Source organism: Sebastes fasciatus, chromosome 19 (assembly GCF_043250625.1).
Source record: "Sebastes fasciatus isolate fSebFas1 chromosome 19, fSebFas1.pri, whole genome shotgun sequence".
In the NCBI taxonomy this organism is placed as follows: Eukaryota; Metazoa; Chordata; class Actinopteri; order Perciformes; family Sebastidae; genus Sebastes; species Sebastes fasciatus.
The window spans coordinates 20,349,939-20,370,419 of record NC_133813.1 but is presented as its reverse complement, the minus strand read 5'-3'; the positions used below and the strand labels follow the sequence as shown (position 1 = coordinate 20,370,419).

Sequence of the window (20,481 nt, the reverse complement as noted above, 5' to 3'; positions counted from 1 at the left end):
TGATGTCCACAGGTTATTCCAAAGAAGGTGGTATGATAGGAAAAGGCCCTTTGGCCTGCTACTTCTTGTAACTCTAGGGACAGACAGGAGCCCTGTATTCTGAGAGCAGAGAGTCCTGATTGGAGCATAAGGTTTAAGGAGATCAGGAAGGTAGAAAGGGGTGCATCCATTTACAATTAGCTAAAACTGGTGTAATATGCCCTGTTCACAGCAGCTGTTTTGACATGTCATTGCAGTGTGGCAGTACTGGAACTATGACCCCAGCTAGGAAGGGGTGCCAGGTTGGCCTTTTTTCCAACCACACAAAATAAATTAAATTAACTCAATCCGTATGTAATTGAAAAAATTCTTAATAAAAAAAAAAAAAAGCCTCAGTTTGAATAAGTAAATGCCTCTTGTTGTTTTAGTCATTAATCAGACATAGACAATTAATTAATCAAAATAATAAGAGCTTAGAATATTATGATAGAAGTATATGATGGCCAACCAAGTTGTTGCAGCACTTTTTGGATTGATACCATTGAAAGTGGGCCAATTTAGTCCCAAGAAGTATTGAAGTAGTACACTTACAAGTATACTACAAGTACATTGATATTAGTATACTTATCACATAAAGTATACTTGGGAATATACTTGAACTATTCTTAAGTTAACTTCGTAAATTATATTTCTTTTTTTCTAATGGGTTAAAGGAAGACACTGACAGCATAGATCATGTTCCAGTTTGCTGTGAGATCGTCAACCTGACACAGCAACTTTTCCATATTATAGGAGCACACACTCACCAGCGTGTGTGTGTGTGTGTGTGTTATGCATAACCAGGTGTGTACCAGGCTTTCTCACATAGGCTATGCAAATTGCCTGTTTTATGGTTTGCATGACACTTTTGTGGGGAGATAAATTTGAGCTATACAACATTCACCTTATTAAAAAGACCACATTATTCATCGAACAGAACAATGTAGTAAATAACTTCTCCACTAGATGTCACTGTCTTGACATCATGCCACTGCCTACATTCTTTGTTTGACTAGAAACTGGATTCATACCTGTTGAGTCAAAATTTCATAATAAAAGGGGCCACACCTTGGGTAAGCAGAACCTATGAGCAGGCATCTATGTCTCTTTGTCACACTGTCTCCTTTTTTTCCTCATTTTTTTCCTCTGATTGTTTAGACAGAAATTCCAAAATTACACAATTTTGAGGATATTGCTCATACTTATTAAGGAAATATATTCAGATATGCCAGGACAACCTGAATAGACCATCACAAACTGTATATATATATATATATATATGATATGTACTGAAACAGATATGGGGCTGTAAATCAAAACATTTGCTTTGAATGGATGGTTTTGGTTTATTATGACAGACAGACAGTGAGGAAGCCCAGGTAGCATTATCTCATCTTACCAAATAGCATCAACATTACAACCTTACAGCTCAGACACGTTCTTACCTGCTTTATAAGTATATTGTTGCGACATAGGCCCGTATCATCAACACGACTTGTTTGACTGGCGGTTTCTCAACCTTAGAGATGATACACACAGATTTCACACATGATAGTTAACACATTATGAGTACTACACAGCCTGAAAAAAATGTGTCTTTTGTGGATCCTTCTGCATCTGCGGAGCATTGTCAAGTCTGAGATGCATTATGGGAAATGTATGATCCAACGTTTTGGAGCTCGGCTCACCTGTGTGACTAAAAATTGAAGATCTTCACCCCTGTTACATTTATTTTGACCATTCTTATTAAAACTAGTGCCGTCAAAGTTAACACGATAATAACGCGTTAACGCAAATTCATTTTAACGGCACTAATTTCTTTAACGCATTAATGCAACTTGTGATTTTTAGGTCATAGCGGGATCAGTTTTAAAGCTAGTACTGGTATCATATGAAACTAGAAAACCTAAGGATTCCATTGGTACCAACCATGTCATACCAGTTTGTTTGGAAGGAGGTTAAATAAACTTGCGCTAAATTTTGGCGAGGAAAAACTGGCATGGCCATTTTGAAAGGGGTCCCTTGACCTCTGACCTCAAGATATGTGAATGAAAATGGGTTCTATGGGTACCCACGAGTCTCCCCTTTACAGACATGACCACTTTATGATAATCACATGCAGTTTTGGGGCAAGTTGTGGTCAAGTCAGCACACTGACACACTGACACACTGACAGCTGTTGTTGCCTGTTGGGCTTGAGTTTGCCATGTTATGATTTGAGCATATTTTTTATGCTAAATGCAGTACCTGTGAGGATTTCCGGACAAAATTTGTCATTGTTTTGTGTTGTTTATTGATTTCCAATTATAAAAATATACATACATTTGCATAAATCAGCATATTTGCCCACTCCCATGTTGAAAGTATTAAATACTTGACAAATCTCCCTTTAAGATGAACTTTTAAAAGATGTGCTATTAATTTACAATTAATTGTGATTAACTATGGACAATCATGAGATTAATCGCGATTAAACATTTTAATTGATTGACAGCCCTAATTAAAAACTGTCTCTTGCCAGTCAGCCAACTTTATGAAGGTGCAATAATAATAATATGCTGGAATATCCCTTTAAGCAAAGTGTGTGCGCCTACACATATTGACTGATTTACTAGTTTAATTATGCATTCAGTGGTTTGAAATATGTGATAGTTAAAATGGAGCTCCTTCTACATAGAGGTTTGTTGCATGAAAACGTAAAACAGACCTTTTTTTGGAGGGGGAGGGCGGCATGGGAGTTCAGGGGTCTGGCCAAAAATCTGAAACATGTGCCACAAGATTCAAGATTCAAGATGTTTAGTGTCACGCTGGTTACACAAGTACAATTGTGTGAAATGCTATTTGCTGGGAAGCTCCATTCAAAATAATAAGGTTTTATTACAATGATAAAAGGAAATACTTTGTACGAGGCATATTAAGAACATATACATTAAGAACATATACAGTATAAGATATATGAATGAGGTACTTTTTGTGTGAGAAGGTGTCGTATGAATTATCTATTTAAAAGTCTAAATGCCTGGGGGAAAAAACTGTTACTCAGTCTGCTGGTGAGAGTCCTGGGGGTCCTGTATCTTCTACCAGAGGGCAGGTTGTGGGGGTGTGTGTGTGTTGTCCTACACTGTGGTGAATTAACAAAAGTGATGTCAGTAAAAGATTTTATTATATTCTAATTTTATTCGATTCTAGCTGTGTCAGTGTGGTTTTTGTGGGAAACACCCCTTTAACCAGAACATGAATGGGGCACAATGGAGAACAGAAGAGGGCTCGCTCGCTCGCCGCGGTCACGAGAGCACTGGGAGAGTGACGTCACTTTCCTAAACCGGGCAACTATTGATGGGAATTCCGGCTCTTTTTAGTGAGCCAGATCATTTGGCTCAGCTCACCAAGAAGAGCCGGCTCTTTCGGCTACCAAACGGTTCTTCGTTTTACCACTTCTGCCTTTTATAATTCAGCCAAATTTAGCGCTGTTTTGACCTATGATTAATAGGCAATGTGTGCACATATATACTAAACCTTATAATTTCCAGAATACCATCATTTTACATGCTGCTTCGTTTCCGACTGTCTCTCATCTTGTCTGCTCTTTGCGCACCGCACCCCTCTCTCTTTCTCTCCTCCTCTCCCTCCTGCTCTGTACCTGAAGACCGTCAGCACCCCTGCCCCTCCCTGTTTGATGGTATGATCCTTGTCTGTCATTAACGTCATTAACACAACATTCAGTCACAGTCAGTGCATGGAGTGCCCGTGGCGCGGAGAAGATCGTCCTATCATTCTGCCTTGAATTAATTTAAAAAAACAAACAAAAAAAAACGCGACGCTTCCCAACATTGGACGCTTGGTGGGTTGTCACTAGACACAGGCTGTTCCCACCTGATTGGACGAAAGGTTTCCCTCCGTTGACTGCTGCTCCCAGCTTTATTTTTGTTTATAGCTTATTTTGTAAATTGTACATTTTTATTCTTATTTTATTCTAACGTTTTATCTATTCTTTTTTTATTATACTGTTTGTCTTGCACCAACAAAGCCAAAGAAAATTCTTAGTGTATACCTCTTACACCTGGCAATAAATACCATTCTGATTCTGATTCTGAGTCTGATTCTGATTCAAACCGGAAACAGTATGAAGGCTCGTTTAGAAACTTTCTTCTCTTATTTCACGAAAGTAGTTCACTGAAATGTGTTTCTGAAAACATTTGAGGCTAGAAATAAGCCATGCAGTTGCTGAATCTGTCTTTAATTTGGATCGACAACGTTTATTTTAAAAGATTCTCGTGAGTTTTGAGAGGTGGCGAGTTGCGTCGGACGTCCGTGATTTGCATAAAGTAGACTAGCCCTCAACTTTATGCAAATGAGGAGCGGGCGTTGTGACGCTCCGTTTCTCGAATCGCGACGCCACGCTACCAGAATGCATTGCGCGGCTGCTTACATAGAAAATGAATGGGGAGCGTGGAAAGCACGGAGCCTGTGAAAACGTACCATTATCGTTCACTTAAAAGAGCCGGCTCTTTGAACCAGCTCGTTCGCGACCAACACATCACTAGTTGAGTCCCGGAGAGCCAGAGTCAGACAGACAGACAGAGTCAGACAGACAGGCAGAGTCAGACAGACAGGCAGAGAGTCCGTGAACAACTTTTAATGTATGCGGGCCGAGCCGGGGCTCAGTGTGTCGGGTTGGGACGCACTGTTTTCTCCTCCTTTTATTCACCCTCCTCCTGCTCGACTTAGCTCAACTACGGCTCGCTGTTTCCTCACCGGCTCGGTAGATAATCTGCTTTTTTTGGCACAAAAAGGCGGTTTGTGTGTCCGTTTCTTTTATGTGTCCAGCTTCTCCCACAGCGACTCCAACACATAACCCGGGTAAGTGTGTGTCCAGTCATTTCACATCATGTAAGGAGTTGTTGGTCGTACAAAAGCCGCACAACTAACTGTTTTTAAGTCTCAGTGGTGAATTAAACTACAGCTCCTGTTAACAACCTTTAATATATCCATGGTTACAACCCGTTCTCTTTATATATCCATGGTTACAACCTCGTTCAGTCGGACTGTTGGTGCACAATGATGCAAGTTGCGCGCATTTTTGATACTTTTTGTGCTAATTTGCTCAACGAGCTGCAGCCGTGACGTTAACCCATGTTGGTGCACGGTATTCCTGCACAACTCCCATTGTTTGAGGGGCCAGTGTGCAAATATATACACAGGTAGCTGTTTGATAGTTGTCTGAACTGTTTGTTGTTCTGTTAATTCGTGGTCCAATAGAAAGTTTGACTGTTCAGTAGTTAAGTCTGTTGTCCAACACTGAGACATAATGTGTTTGATGTCTCAATGTTGTCTTTATTGTTGTCTTCACCCCTTTTGGGGTTTAAGAAAATATAGACAAAATTGGTGATATTATGTTCTGTGATACTGTTTTGATTCTCAAAAACACTGTATTGATTTTTAATTAATACCATACATGCAAAGTTTAACTCTGTCAATACTTTATTTCATTTGCAAAGAGATGCACCCTCTCAGTGTATGTGCCTTCTCAAAGTAGTGCTATGATGTTGGATGATTGGTTGGTTGATTGCAGAAAAAAACTATACTTTTTTTTTTTACTCAGATTTAATGCATATGGTTTGTTCTTTATACTATAACAGTTTCCCCCGTAATTAGATTAAAAATCACAATACATCTCCTACTTACAGTGAGACAAAATCTGTTTGATGTCTCAATGTTGTTTACAATCAGTGTATGTGCCCTCTCAAAGTAGTGCTATGATGTTGGATGTTACAGTTACTGTGATAAATGCAAGTCCCATTGTTCTGATTGCAGAAAAAAGTATACTTTTTTTTTACTCAGATTTAATGCATATGGTTTGTTCTCTATACTATGACAGTTTTCCCTGTAATTAGATTAAAAATCACAATATATCTCCTACTTACAGTATTGCAATGTATCGCAATGTATTGAATCGTAACCCCTGTATCTTGATACGTAAGGTATCGCTATTCTCAAAAACACTGTATTGATTTTGAATTAATAATAATATACATGCAAAGATTACTTTATTTCATTTGCAAAGAGATGCACCCTCTCAGTGTATGTGCCCTCTCAAAGTAGTGCTATGATGTTGGATGTTATGTGATAAATGCAGGTCCCATTGTTCTGATTGCAGAAAAAAGTGTACTTCTTTTACTCAGATTTAATGCATATGGTTTGTTCTTTCAAAATCACAATATATCGCCTACTTACAGTATCGCAATATATCGCAATGTATTGAATCGTAACCCATGTATCTTGATACATAACTTATCGCCAGATTCTTGCCAATACACGGCCCTATTTGTCATTGATGGGCTGCTGATATTTGACCGAAAAATAAGATTTGAATGTTGAAGGCAAATCTATGTTAATCTGTGGCTTGAATGCTGCCAGAGGAGCCCAGACATGGCTGTCCTCGATGCACCCACCTTCAGTACACCATCAGTATCTGCCCATGTAAAGACTATTTGAATGAAATGAATGAATTAATCATTTATTTTTGTGCCTGGTCATTTACATAACCCATCCCTCATGGGATTATTCAGACACATTATCTAACAACAAACATTACGGCATGTTAGCCCACCATCATCTAACAGCACAATACACCAGTATCATCCAAACATAAAATGAAACATCATCCAGACATAATCGCAAATGTGAACCTCCCACAAATAATGCTCCAGGATATATCCCACAATGGAAATACAACAAATAAACAGTCACAGATATACGAACACAGCTCCCTAAGCGAAAGACACATCTTATCATGACAAAAAAAGGCATAAGAGTGAGGAATTTATCTATTGCATATGTTACTTTTCTCCTCCTATCCCATGCTTTAGAAATATATTCAGAAAATACATAAACATTATCAAAAATATATTCAATTAAGGCTCCAGAGTGCACTGCGGGTTATCATTGCAAAGAGCCTCAAATTGCTAACATGTTGCTCTTGGTTGAAATACAAGCGGACACAGAGGAACCTGGAAATAATAATAATAATGAAGTAAGTGAGTAGGCTAATTTTGACTGGAATGCTCACAATGATATTTTGGTAGTAAATCACTGTCAGGCATGAAAAATTGGAAATTGCTAGAGGCATTTAAGGCGCAAAAAATACAGTCACCAGACATCCCCAAGGGTTCCGTGGTGATTTAAAACATCCTTATAGGAAACAATACAAAGCCGGATACCATTTCCAGCAACGGGTTTAAATTAGAATTGCATGTGGTACACATTCCCAAAACTGCCCATTGATTGGAGAGGAATAGTTGAATGTAAAAGTGCTTCAGATTTGTTACAGCTCGAGTATAGAGTGCTGTGATCATTATAAAAACGTTACATTTACTTTTGTCACTTACTGTAGAGGAAGCTGTGCTGCTGACGAGGCTTTAATAAACGGCATATTTTAGTTTTTATGAGGAAGATGTTGATTTATTAAGGCTGTATCTATTGCCACTGCAAATCCGTGCTGCTGCACAGCACATTTACACCTCATATTGACTGTAACTTGTGTGGATAATAGTGTCACAAAATACCTGATAAATCAGATAGTTTAGTCTTCCAGAAACACTAAATCACATTCGATCACTCAGGCTGAGTTTAAACATCTGTGTCTTTTCTCTTCACAGCCTTGACTGAGTGATTGAGTGGGTGACTGCATGGACCGGACTGAACATGAAGAGCCTTAAAGCGAAGTTTAGAAAAACTGATGTAAGTACTGTAACATGTGTTCATAGCTGTGTACATGCTACCATGTGTGCATGTCTGCGTGGCTGAGTCAGTGTCTGTGTATGTATGCCTTGAGCAGTACTATGGCAGATTTTCTTAACCTTAGGGTCAGCAGCACCCTGTGGCTTGTTGATATTTTGCTATTTAAGAACAAATAAATAGGCTGGAAAGATAAAATAAATAGATTTATCATAATGTCTATGTAATCTATTTAGAGCTTCCCTGTGCTCTTGTAAACAGAAAGTATGCCATGCTCAATTTCACATGACAACTTGTCAGCTCTAATTGCGGGTGTCATGAGAACCTCAGGACCTAAAAACGGGATCATGAGTTTGAGAAAATCAGGATTTATGATGTTAGCGATATGACACACACTTGTCATGTGGAGTCACTTTAGGAAGGTGACTGCGGATGTGCAAAAATTTGGATTAATCCTTCAAAGACCACAAGTATGCTCAGATACTGTGACTCTGCACTGCTCCAGATGAGGGTTTGATCCTGCTAACTATGAATCAGTCTTTAGGGAGGAATTTCTCTGTGTTGGTTCATCATCATCCATTCGGTCACAGTCTAAGATACTCTACAATCACAGGAAGAGAGGCGTCTCCACAGCGTCTGACTCATCTGTTGTCACAGTGACCGTAATGACACAGAGCCAAGCGCCAGACAGGAAAAAGCTGGAGGGTTTCTGGATGAATGGGATGAGTTTTAGGGGATGAGGGAGTGTCAGAAGTATAGAAGTTGGCGAATGGAGAGGAGAATGCCTACTAAATGAGATACTTGGTTTATGTAGACAGTTTCCATGAGATTAAGAGTGTGTGGCGGGGCAGGGTGGTGAGCTATGGTTAAATGGCATGCTCTGTTGAGAGAGAGACCGTCCCACAGAGGAAGAGTTAACTTTGCTTCTGCTTTTACTCAATTATAGCCCCAATATACTGCAAAGCATAACTAGTGCATGGATGTGTGGAGAGCAAAATCAAGTCATCAGAGACACACCTATAGATCATCTGGAAGAATATTCAAATGTAGAGTCTAGGGCTGTCCTAAGACAGAAGTTCTTAGTCGACTAACACTCATACAATTTTGTTGACTAATCGATTAGTTGATTTAATCAACAGATATGTAAAACTGAGTTTCTCCACAAGGAATCTTGTGTTTACCAGAGATGTGCTCATAAGTTTCTTGGAAATAAGTCATTCAGCTGTTAAAGGGATAGTTTGGGTGTTTTGAAGTGGGGTTGTATGAGGTACTTGTATTGCTTACATTAGATGACGGTCGGCACGCTCCCAGCATCGAGAAACAGACCGGATTACCGACATCGGAGCAAAGCAATACAGTGCTGCGGATGTGAACGGCAGAAAAACTTATTTTAGCCACCTAAAAGAAAAGCTCACCTAAACAAAAATGACATCCGTTTACGTGTGCGCTATATTTAGAATATTTTTACTGCTTTATCTTGCCGTCAGACAGCCCATTCCTTCTCCTTTCCGATGGGGAACTGGACTTAAAGTGAAACCTATCTATGCTCTCTCCTAAGCCAACAGGCTCAGATGAAAAAAATAGTATCAATACATTTCACTTTTAGTGTTTCACTTTCTAATTATAGCGTACACTTAAATGGATATAAATTTTCTTAGGTGAGCCTTTTTATTAAGTGGCTAAAATATATTTTTCTGCAGTCCCCATCTACAGCACTGTAATGCTTTGCTCCTGTGCTGGTACTCCTGTCTGTTTCTCGATGCTGGAGGTGCCCCGAAAGTCATCTACTGTACGTAAAATACTGACTATAGTTAAGTACCTCCATACAACTCCACTTCAAAACACCCAAACTATCCCTCTAAAACTCTCTATAAGGAATACAGATGCAAAGATATATCAATAGAAAATGGGAAAAATAACAATTTACTCCCGTTTTCTGATTCAATCTTTAACAGCCTGCAATTTTTACACAGTCTCTACAGCCTGATATTAGCAATTTTTTGCAAATTCAGTCAGCTATGTGGGGGAGTACAATAGTGTCCCTTGTTCTAGAAAATGTTGAGTCCAGAAATGGGCTGCAAGGTCACAGTAGTTCCTCCTTAGTGCGTAAAATGGATGGTGGTTGTCTCACCTTTACTGGGTGTTATTCCAGTAAAAACCTGTATTGTTACAGTAAGGGTTGTAAACTGTTTGAGATGCTTTTGGAGAGGAATGCTTGTCGTCACTGAAATAGCTGGTCGTAGGCGGCATGAGAGAAGAAAGGGAAGAGCAGTGGATGTGCATGTTGCTTAGAAACACGACTGAAGCCATTTGCAGTCATGCATGCCTTTAGCAGACCTCTCACACCCACACACATTGTCGCACTTTGACCAATTTGATGTCCAGTTGTCTTTTAATTGTAATAAATCCCTGTTTTCATATCTGTGCATTGATATGATACAGTTTGGGAAAGGAATCGATTGAACTGTTGTGCTGTACCAGTCATATACAAACACTAAGAACTGTTGACAAAAATCATATCTTACCAACTATATTCTAAGTTTGGACAATTTTCTTTTGAGTAATTCTGAAATACAGAATACAAAACTCTATTTTTTTAAAAGAAAGATCCATAAATATACTATATATCTATATATAAATATATAGATATATATAAACAAATAACTTCCAGTGAAATACAGATATATTTTTTTATACAGTGCCAATATTGTTAGTGATTAAAAGCAATGGTCATGATTAAGATGTGCTGAAAATTGTTTCACAGGCTAGCATGGTTATCCTCTGAGCCAACAGTCATTCCATTGCTTTTTATAGAAACCCTGAACAACCGTAATAGAAAGAAAATATCTCGGTTGTTCTATTTTAAGCTGTGTGTCAGCGACTGATTTCTCAGGAATGTTCCCCCCCAAACCCAAAACAGGCCCTTCTTTTTTTTCTTTTAACAAAATAACAGAAACTTAATTCCTTCTTAAATATCTTTACTATGAAGTAAAGACCTTTCCAGATAATGTGTAATGGAATCTGTTGTGTCAAACCATTTCTAAATGCTTCACTAAATGCTTCACTTCCAGCCCAGTGTACTGAATGCATCACACAGCCAAACCTTTACTCAAACACCTACAACATGAGGCCTAAATAAAGTAAAAGGTATGATACAGGCAGGCAGTATAAGGGCTAAAGGTTGAGCTGGATGATATGGCCTGATAATAAAACCTTGATACAAAACATCTAGAACTTTCCATTTGATGCAACGGTAAGAGAGAGATGTACATATGTATACAACAACACCAGATTCTCTTTTATACCATTAGCTGATGAACAACTCAACTTCTGATAAACACACAAGAACTTTACTTTGCATCATGTATGGTTGCTTTATCCCTCATCAGGGTGTTTTGTCTGGTGGTCTCATTTTTGTTAGGTTATGCTTTTATCTCTTCTTTGGTGTTGAGTGTATGCTTTTTATGCCTTGTGGTCATGTTTAATGCCTGGCTTCACACCAATTTCTTCAAGGAGAAAAAGTTTATGTATGTGACAGGGCTGCACAAATATCAAAAAAATATGAATCACGATTTTTGCATCCCACAATTAAATGAAAATGATTGACTGTGATATTGACGTTCTAAAATGCTCCACTCATAGAAAAGAGGCAAATATGTCATGTTTTCAGGGCACTCGGAACAACATTTCACAGAGAACATTAGTCATCAACTCCGTTCTATCCCTTATGATCACCTAGTTCAACACCTATTAACTGTACAGCGGCCAAACCATAATTTGGATTTTTGGATGCTCTGGTTATAAAAAATCCCTATAGAAACTGAATTTCATGTGCAGCCTCCACATGATGGTATTACGTTGGCACACAGCGACACAGTCAGTAACGTCACACATACAAAACATGTCGGTGTGGAAGTTCTTCAGCTGAGTGAAGGATCTGCAATTTTCCACAACTGCAAGTCTTAAATAAGCCGTGGAGAAACAACCTTTAAAAACATTTGGAACAACTAACTTAATAAGAAACTTATTATATTGTAAGCCATTCCCATGATATTGCTCAGAGTAATCACAGTGACCGACTCGTCTGCCGACAGCGCAGAGCTGAAGAGTTGAACGTTAACGGAAGTTCCATTGGGTTACATTATGGTGCGTTCAGGCTCTGCTCAGTAAAAAGCAGAGTATTGGGCGAAGGTAAATTATAACCCTATCATGATGCATTCGAATGTAATCTTGTAAAATGTAGTTATTGGTGAGAAACTTGAACAAATACAGTTGTTTGAAGGAGATGTTTTCACAGCAATATAAAATACATAATAGAGAGAGAATTATGATATGTTTAACTTCTTCACACTAGCTCTAAGCAGCTTATGATACATCATTAAAACTACTAATGCCAAAGCAGTGCTTGAAAGACCTACCACTTCCTAACATTTATTACTCTTTTTTTTTACTCTTATATTCTCCACCATGGCTTTACTGACTTGATGCTGGGTGGCTTGAAATGAATTTCCTCTTTTACAAAAACCTGACCTTTCTTATGTTTTGGGTTATGCTTGTAGTTATTTTTTGACCTTCCAGTATATTTGATTGTTATATGAAACTGTGTTCAGCTGCAGTAATGCCACGCAAACTAGCTAAAAACTGTCCAGCCAGGCAGACTCAGCAGAAAGTATCACCAGGTTAAGTAGCTCGGCTTTCTCAAATGCTGCACTGTGAATGCGCTTTAAGGCTAAGTAGTGTGAAAACGCCGCCTACGCTTAAGGTGCTCATGCATTTCTAACCTTGATATTAAACAGCTTTATTGCTGCACAAAAAAGATTAACTGAGAACTGAATGTGTGATTTTTCTCTCAGATTATCCAGTATTGGTAATAACCGCACTGGGATCATCATGGCTATGTTTTGGTCTGACTTTTTCTACATGAAATGTGTCCATCAAAATTCTGTGCATGCCAGTAGGGAGTAACACCAGTGTTGCTTTATCAGCAGGTGTGTATTTATGCAAGGTCAGAGTGAATCAGAGGAATTCTTTTTAAGTGTGTGTGTTAGTGTGCTCTGAAATGTTTGCATGTCTGTCTGCTAGACTGTCTGCGTTTAACTGTTGTTTCTGTCTGTCTGAATATGTCTTCTGGATATATCATAGACATTTTGGGATTAATTTTTTGGATCATTTTGGCTAAGCCTATTTGGCCAAACAGTCAGCATAATGAGGAAGGTTTTGTGTGTGTGTGAGCAGTGTTTAAGACAAGCAGACGCTGTAATCTGGTTTCTGGGAATGGGGTTGGCAATCAGCCACAGAGAGGTTTACAGGCATTTTGCTTCGGCCATGTCTGAACAATCAGCCGTCAGAGATGGTTTTGCCGTGACCTGCACCGATAATGTCAATACGAATGTTTCTCTTTTGTTTTGTTCAAACTAGGCCTCATTTATTTAAAGTTAATTTTAGAGCTGCAACGATTAATCGATTAGCTGTCAACTATTGTATTAATCACCAACTATTTTGATAATCAATTGGTTTAAGTAAATTTTTAAGAAAAAAAATTTACAAAATTCTCTGATTCCAGCTTCTTAAATGTGAATATTTTCTGGTTTCTTTACTCCTCTATGACAGTAAACTGAATATCTTTGAGTTCTGGACAAAATAAGACATTTGAGGACGTCATCTTGGGCTTTGGGAAACAATGATCATCATTTTTCAACATTTTCTGACATTTTATAGACCACAATATACCACAACATAGTAAGCAACTAATCAATTAATCGACAAAATAATCGTCAGATTAATTGACAATGAAAACAATCGTTAGTTGCAGCCCTAGTTGAGTTGGAAATACAAGAAGACCCAGATTTAGCGAGTTGAGTGTGGTTTGGTTTGGTTTGGTTGTGAGTTTTGGTATAAATGCTTATTTCACAAGATCTATGCCAGTCTAAAGTTGACAAAGTTTAGATTTAATTATAGTTAACAATACTAAGAATCTGTACAAACATTTAGTTCCAGCTCTTAGTACTACATTATTTTCAATACTTAGTGCTACTGAAGCATTTTGGTTGAGAAGAAAAAGTTATTGAGGTTTGATAACTAGCCCTAAATAGTACTCTGTAATACCTACGAGTAAAACAATGCAAAAACCATGTTGTAATGTAAAAAATCATTCTACAATCATGTTTTTTTCTTGAAACAACCTTCATCGTAGAAAACGGTCGTGTGTAATTAGTTTGAGAGATCTTAATTAAGTCTTGTAGTGTGCGTCGACCCTTTGAGACCACATTAACAAGTCTCCCTGCTGTTTGTACAGAGCTGCTCTAAATTAGTTAATTTGCTTACACTGTTATCTGTACTCTCAGCCCCTTACTACCATCCCCCAAGCACATTGCTTACTGGCTGTGCTGTTGTGCGTACACATACACACATTATACAGTGTTTGTTATTATGTGTGCATTTCTATTGTTGACAGTAATTCTAGTATTAAACCCTCACCCAGACCTTCATACTGTCACTACTTAAACCTGCACCCCCAGCCGGTAGACTAAGCAGGATTACTCGAGGCTTTCACTCACACACGCATTTTCATATCCATGTGTATAGACTGGTATCCACAGCATATGCGCAGACACACACACACCCTCCCCAGTCTTTGTGTCTAATTGATGTGTGGATTATTTTGTCTCCTCTCACTCCACACATCTGTTTCATGGCTTCAATTAATCTGAGCTACACGACACTGGAGACTAAACTGTGCATTTACTGTTTGGCACTTATTAAAATGTATATAATCTGAAGTTAGCTATGTAAATACTGCAGGAATGGAGGCCTTCTTATCAGGAGTTCTGAAATATGTCCGCTGTGTTAACTGGAGCAGCACTGCAAAGCAAATCACATGCTGATCATCTGAAAGCATTTCTAAAAGAAATATGCACTGTGTGGTTGAAAACCATAATACCGTATTTCCCCTCCTTCTCAGTACATCGAGGAAAAAAAAATGTTACACCCTACTTTTTCCATGAAAGTTGAAACATACTTTAGTCACAAAAAAGAAAAATCATTCTATAGTAACACAATAATGAAGCAGCCCCTCAATTATAGAAGGTTTCTTTTTAACTGAAGCACATCCACTTGGCTCTGTTTGATTTGGCCCAGTCTAACTTGGTTTGGCATGGAATGACTGGGTGTAGTGAAAGCGTATAGCGCTGGTAGTGACAGACAGTAAAACCTCAGGGACAGCCCAGCATTAATCTGGGAGAGGAGGAAGGGTGTGTGTGTCTGTGGATGTGTATGTTTGTCAGTTGTCAGCAGGAGATAGTACAGCAGTCCAAGAGATAACTACGGCCCCGTTCAGACATACTATAGTATTTTATCTCTAGATATACAGTGCGTTCTGATTCTGTCTACATTCAACAGGAAGTGTCAACAAAATACAAATTTAGCCAATGCAGAGAAGGACAATTAAGGATGATGTGGGTTCACAGCACTTATCAGTTGGATTTAATCATGATTGTCAGGAGGATGAGTGACCCATCAGCCAATCACACGTCTAGCCGTGGCTTAGGTTTAGAGCTGAAACGATTAGTCTTTTAATCAGTTAGTTTATTGCCAGAAAATGATTCAGCAACTTGTTTTGATAATTGATCATTTAAGTACATTTTTATGCAAAAAAGATCTCTGTCTCTCTCCAATATGAGGATTTGTTACTTTTCCCTGTGTAGTTTTGGACTGTTGGCTGGAGAAAACAAAACATTTGAGGACATGATTTGAAAACTGGGAAAGACATTTTTTTTACAGTTTTCTAATGATTAAGCAAGAAAATAACCAGCAGATTAAACGGTAGTGAAAATAATCATTTGGTCCTTACTTATGCCGAATTCACACCAGGCAGCAGTGAGGTGCGGCTCGCTGCAATAATAACATTTTTCTGCAGCCAGGAGGCATATTCATGTTTCAAGCAGGAAGAAATTCTTTGTAACATAGGTCAACATGTCACAGGAGTCACATGATCTGTTTACTGATAGGCCGTGGGTCCTCGCTGGCCGTACTTCGCCGCCACAAGTTTAACTTTTCCCAACTTTTGTTTGGTCACATTTCGTCGCAGAATCAAAAGGCCACAGCTCGCTGAGCTCGAGAGCGGCCTCCCAGCTTTTCATAGACATTGCATGGCAGCTCGCCGCAGGCCACACTTCGCCGCTGCCCTGGTGTGAATTAACCAAAATTAACCAAATGTTAATTTTGTCTCCTTTGTGGAACTAGTTAGATGAAGAGTCCTGCCTCTATGATGGTACTAGTGTAGCTTACTTATGTTGCATGCAGATTACCAGTCCAACTACTGGTATGCTCGCAACGGTTAGTCAGTTGTTGATTGCACTAGCCACTGTGGTCGTTATCCTAAAGTTTCATCCTTGATTTTGCCCCCATGGGCTTCTAAATGAATGTTAAAATATACAGACTTGAACTAGTTTAAATTAAGCCAAGGAAAGGCCAGAGGAAAATGGCTTAGAGCCTGTTTAAACATGGATCCAATTAAAGCAAGAACTGCCCATGGGATCTCTTTATTCCTTATCGCCTGTGTACATGAACTACAGGAAACCTGCTCATCAGCAAATACATGAAGCAGTGAGCAGCATGGTAAAAGCAGGCGGGTGTGATCCTTATGTCTGTGCATGTGTTTGCATGCTCATTGATGTGTGGGCGTGTGTCTGTGCATGGGCTTGTTTGTTGTCTGGTGTGGGTGTGAGCACATGATGCAAGGTGCTTGACTGCTGCTGTATGTACTCTATATGTTTGTATTTATGTTTAAGAGGATTTGTTTGTGAAGGTATATTTATCAGTGTGAGCTTAAAGTTTTTAAGACAGCTGTGGCTGTATCCAGTGTAGCATGACTCACTAGTCTGTTGACATAGTTCAGAATTACATGTAGATGAAGTAATGGTGCGAGACATAACTAATCACTGATAATAACGGCGGCACCAGAGATATAGACGACAGCAGATAAGGTAGATGATGAGGGGAGTTCAGGTGAAAGGTTGTGGAAAAGTTGTGAAGAATAATAAGAGAAGAGGGAGAAAGATGAAGGAATAATGAGGAACAAGAAGCGGATAAAGGAGGAGAGATTGGGGGATGATGGGGGAAGAAAATGAGCAGCAGAGAAACCCTATATGAGCGAGAAGGGCAGTCCGGCTCCCCGCCTCCAGTCGGGTTCAGACGGGTTGTTTAGTTTGGCCTGCGCAGAACAACTGGAACAATATTCAGGCTTGGAGATGGATGGAGAGAGGGTTAATCTCAGTTCACCTGAAAAAAATATCAGAACTTTCCGTCATGAGAGACTTTTGGCATCGCACTGCGTGATTTGCAGCGTACTTCCGAGAGCTGTTTTTGCTCTCAAGCGTTTGTGAGATGTGTTTTTAGTTATGTCTAATGATTTAAGTGATGGAGGAGTGATAGACAGTTTTATGGACACATCTTTAAAGTAGAATAGCCGGACCAGAAACACGGTTTCCTGTCAAAATTGAGTCCTTGGAGCTCAACAGAATGATCAGTGAGACTGTGTAACTTCTATTTGACTCTACTTTGACTCTTTGTACACTGACGTCTGTGCATGAACTCCTATCCTGTCTAAAGTGAGGAATACAGTAGATTTTTGCCCTACTCTGCTGACTTTATGAGCGGGCCTCGAGCGTAATGAGGCTGGTTGCTTTCCAAGTCCAGCAGTGTTTATTTATAGGGCAGGAAAGGCTATTTGTGTCAGGAGGAAGTGTTGCATGAGGGCTATTTTTTACTGGAGGTTTTCTTGCACCCATAGATGTCCTATGCCGGACTTCTGCATCAATTCATCAGCTTTAAAATAAGTACATTCAATGAAAAGAGCTGTGTGTCATAATTGTATGTAAGGAGTTCTAGTGGTAAGATCACATACATGTAGGAGGCTTGTGTCTTTGTCGCAGCCTATAATACTCTAAGCAAAAAACATAGTATATACTTATATTGTCACAATTCAATTCTTAGAGTCATGGTGGCCTCGTAGTATTCCCGTAACTACACAAGTTGTTTATGAGGGGAGCACAAGAAAAGCAGTAAAATAAGAGGTAATTAGAGAGGTCAAAGGGAAACGTCAACTAATGGGAGTTTTTCAAGCTCCGACACTAAAGTGAAGAGAGGGTAAAGGGGGGCTGATGGATGACATGACAATTTTGTTTTCATTTCTGTTAAGTCTTAATGTTGATGCCCGGTCATCAGTGGAAACTTTTAAAACAAGATCACATCATATGTTTAGTTTATCAGTCAGAAAATAAATACAATGGTACTTCCAATGCAGATTTACCACCTTAGGCAATAACAATCTTATTCTTCTAAATACTCTAAGAGTGAAGCATAAACACAGAGCTTATTTAGCATTTATAGCACTTTCATCTGAGAGTCTCCACTACACCACATTTAGCATTTACGTAAATAGAGGAAAGCTAAAAATAACTGAAATAAGGACTAAAATGATTTATAATCATAACATTTCCTTTTTGGCAAACATATTTTGCCTGTTGAAAATTAATCACATTTTCCTTCTGTATTGTCCATACTATGATGAGTTACGAACTTCTATTTTAAACGAAATGTGTGTTCAAAATCCAGAAATGTTTCAGTGCTCGGATGATGACAAAATGGAATGGCTATTTAATTTTAATACTTATAAATTGTCAACCTTTGTTTCTCAAGCTTGGAAAAAACATCAGGATGGTTTATTTGTCTCGTAGTATTTATAATTTATACTGCTACTCTGGTTTCTGCCTTTGTCTTTTCTTTTTTTTCTAAATAATGGTGTCTTGTAAGCCCGTTTGGGGGCTTACAAGACACAATTACAACCAATCACATAATGGCAGACCTATTCTCTAAGGTAAATTGATTGAAAATTATTAATCATCACTGTATCTCGGGCACAGATATTCTCCTTGACAGTCTCGGATCTTGGCAGACTTTGAGTGTTAATATGGGTGCCATTCAACTTGGCTGTCATTAGTGTCTCTAAAGGGGAACTCCACCGATTTTACACATCAAAGTCTGTTTACAGATCTTAGGAGTACAACTTTATATTAGGGGTGTAACGATACATCGATCTGGATCGATATATCGATCCCAACTGTTGGTGGTTGTGCTGCATTGTGGGTAATGTAGGCCTCAGGTTTTGACAAGGAAGAAGAAATAAATAAATAAAAATATCTCTGGGTCTGCTGCATTGATTTTGATCCTTTTTTCAAACTGTCCACCGTGAGTGTTATAGGAGTGCAATGCTAAACCGATGAAGTACACCGCTGCCTGATGTTCATATATGGACAATATATTGACTGTACCAACGATCATCAGTTTTGAGGGTAAAAGACATTCAGTGGGGAGAAGGTGGTTCCAGTAAAATTGCAGTTAATCCAAAACAAAGTTGCTAAATGAGAAATATTGTCATGATGTAAATTTATTTCATCATCTAAACGTGCGGTCCAGATTGGGGGGTATTGTGAAATATATGGCAGCATCTTTCATCCTGAGAGCAACCATCTGGTCTTTGTTTAACAGTTCTGTCTACTAACTCTCTTATTCTGGGTTTGAGTTTCAGAGTCTAGTAAACTATTGTGTGTATGTGTGTATGTGTGTGTGTGCTTGTACTACAGAGGGCAGTAAGCGGTTTCAGCTGTGGCCCGAGAGAAAGGATGTATTGTCCGAGGACATTTGAGCATCTGCTTTGTTGCAGATAAGGGGTTTATAGTTAACAGCCTACTGATCAAAGGGCAGAAATATTGTAGATGTGTCAGTCTCTCTTTCCTTCACTGTTTCTTTTCCTTTCTGTTCTGTACATTGTTCACTCGTCCATCCTCTCCTTCCTGTCTGTACTGCCCTCCTCTGTCTCTCAACCGTTCTCTAAAACAAAGAATATTCTTGTAACCTGCATAGATGTTATTCCCCTCTGGAGTTTAGTCTGTATGTTGCTTGTGTGTCTTACCTCCCAGTAACCTACTTTTCTCTCTGCATTTATTTATCTTTATCTTTCATCTCTGCATGTAATCCCACAGACAACATAATGCTCATTTACACAAGAGACAAATCTGGTTTAGTGTGTGAATTGGAACAGTGGGGTTGTGTGTTCATGTTCAGTCAGCTCTCTGAGAACCTGTGAGAAGAAATGACTTTAATACATGTATTAATGTATTTTCATCCTAATAACCTTGTGCTGCTTTGGTTGTTTTTTCCTTTTCCCCACTCTCCATTTCCTTTCCGTATTTCCTCTCCATGCTTAAAGGGATAGTTTGGGTGTTTTGAAGTGCAGTTGTATGAGATACTTATCCATAGTCAGTGTATTACCTACAGTAGATGACGGTTGGCACTCCCCCAATTTGGAGAAACAGACAGGAGTGCTGGCACGAGAGCAAAGCAATGTACTGCTGTGGACGGGGGCAGCAGCAAAACCTATTTTAGACACCAAAAATAAAGGCACACCTAAAAATAGCAATATCAGTTTAAGTGTTTGCGATATTTAGAATATTTTCTCCGGTTTACCTTGCCATGAGACAGCTCTACACTCTTTGTTTCCGATGGGGAACCGAAGCCGTTATCTATGCTCTTGCCAAAGCAGCCAAACTCCATTGGGAAAAAAAATTTAATTTTACCTCGCAGAACACGGGAGCTGCTGGTCTACCGCTGCCTCAAATGGGTTAGTTTGAGTTCGGATTCACCAAAGTCACACAAGCACAAACAAAC

At 39.0% G+C, this 20,481-nt stretch overlaps 1 protein-coding gene across 3 annotated transcripts in view; it reads left to right on the top strand.

The window, feature by feature from the left end:
- The first annotated feature begins 4,597 nt into the window (after nucleotides 1-4,597).
- The window catches only part of rai14 (retinoic acid induced 14), a 50,642-nt gene continuing 34,758 nt past the window's right edge, over nucleotides 4,598-20,481 (top strand). For 2 of the 3 annotated variants that reach the window (XM_074617136.1, XM_074617135.1), the window contains exons 1-2: nucleotides 4,598-4,878; nucleotides 7,677-7,758. In XM_074617136.1, the coding sequence (XP_074473237.1) occupies nucleotides 7,723-7,758 (36 nt within the window). In that variant the 5' untranslated portion in view covers nucleotides 4,598-4,878; nucleotides 7,677-7,722. The remainder of the gene's footprint in view (nucleotides 4,879-7,676; nucleotides 7,759-20,481) is intronic. The other variant, XM_074617137.1, reaches the window with a different exon arrangement.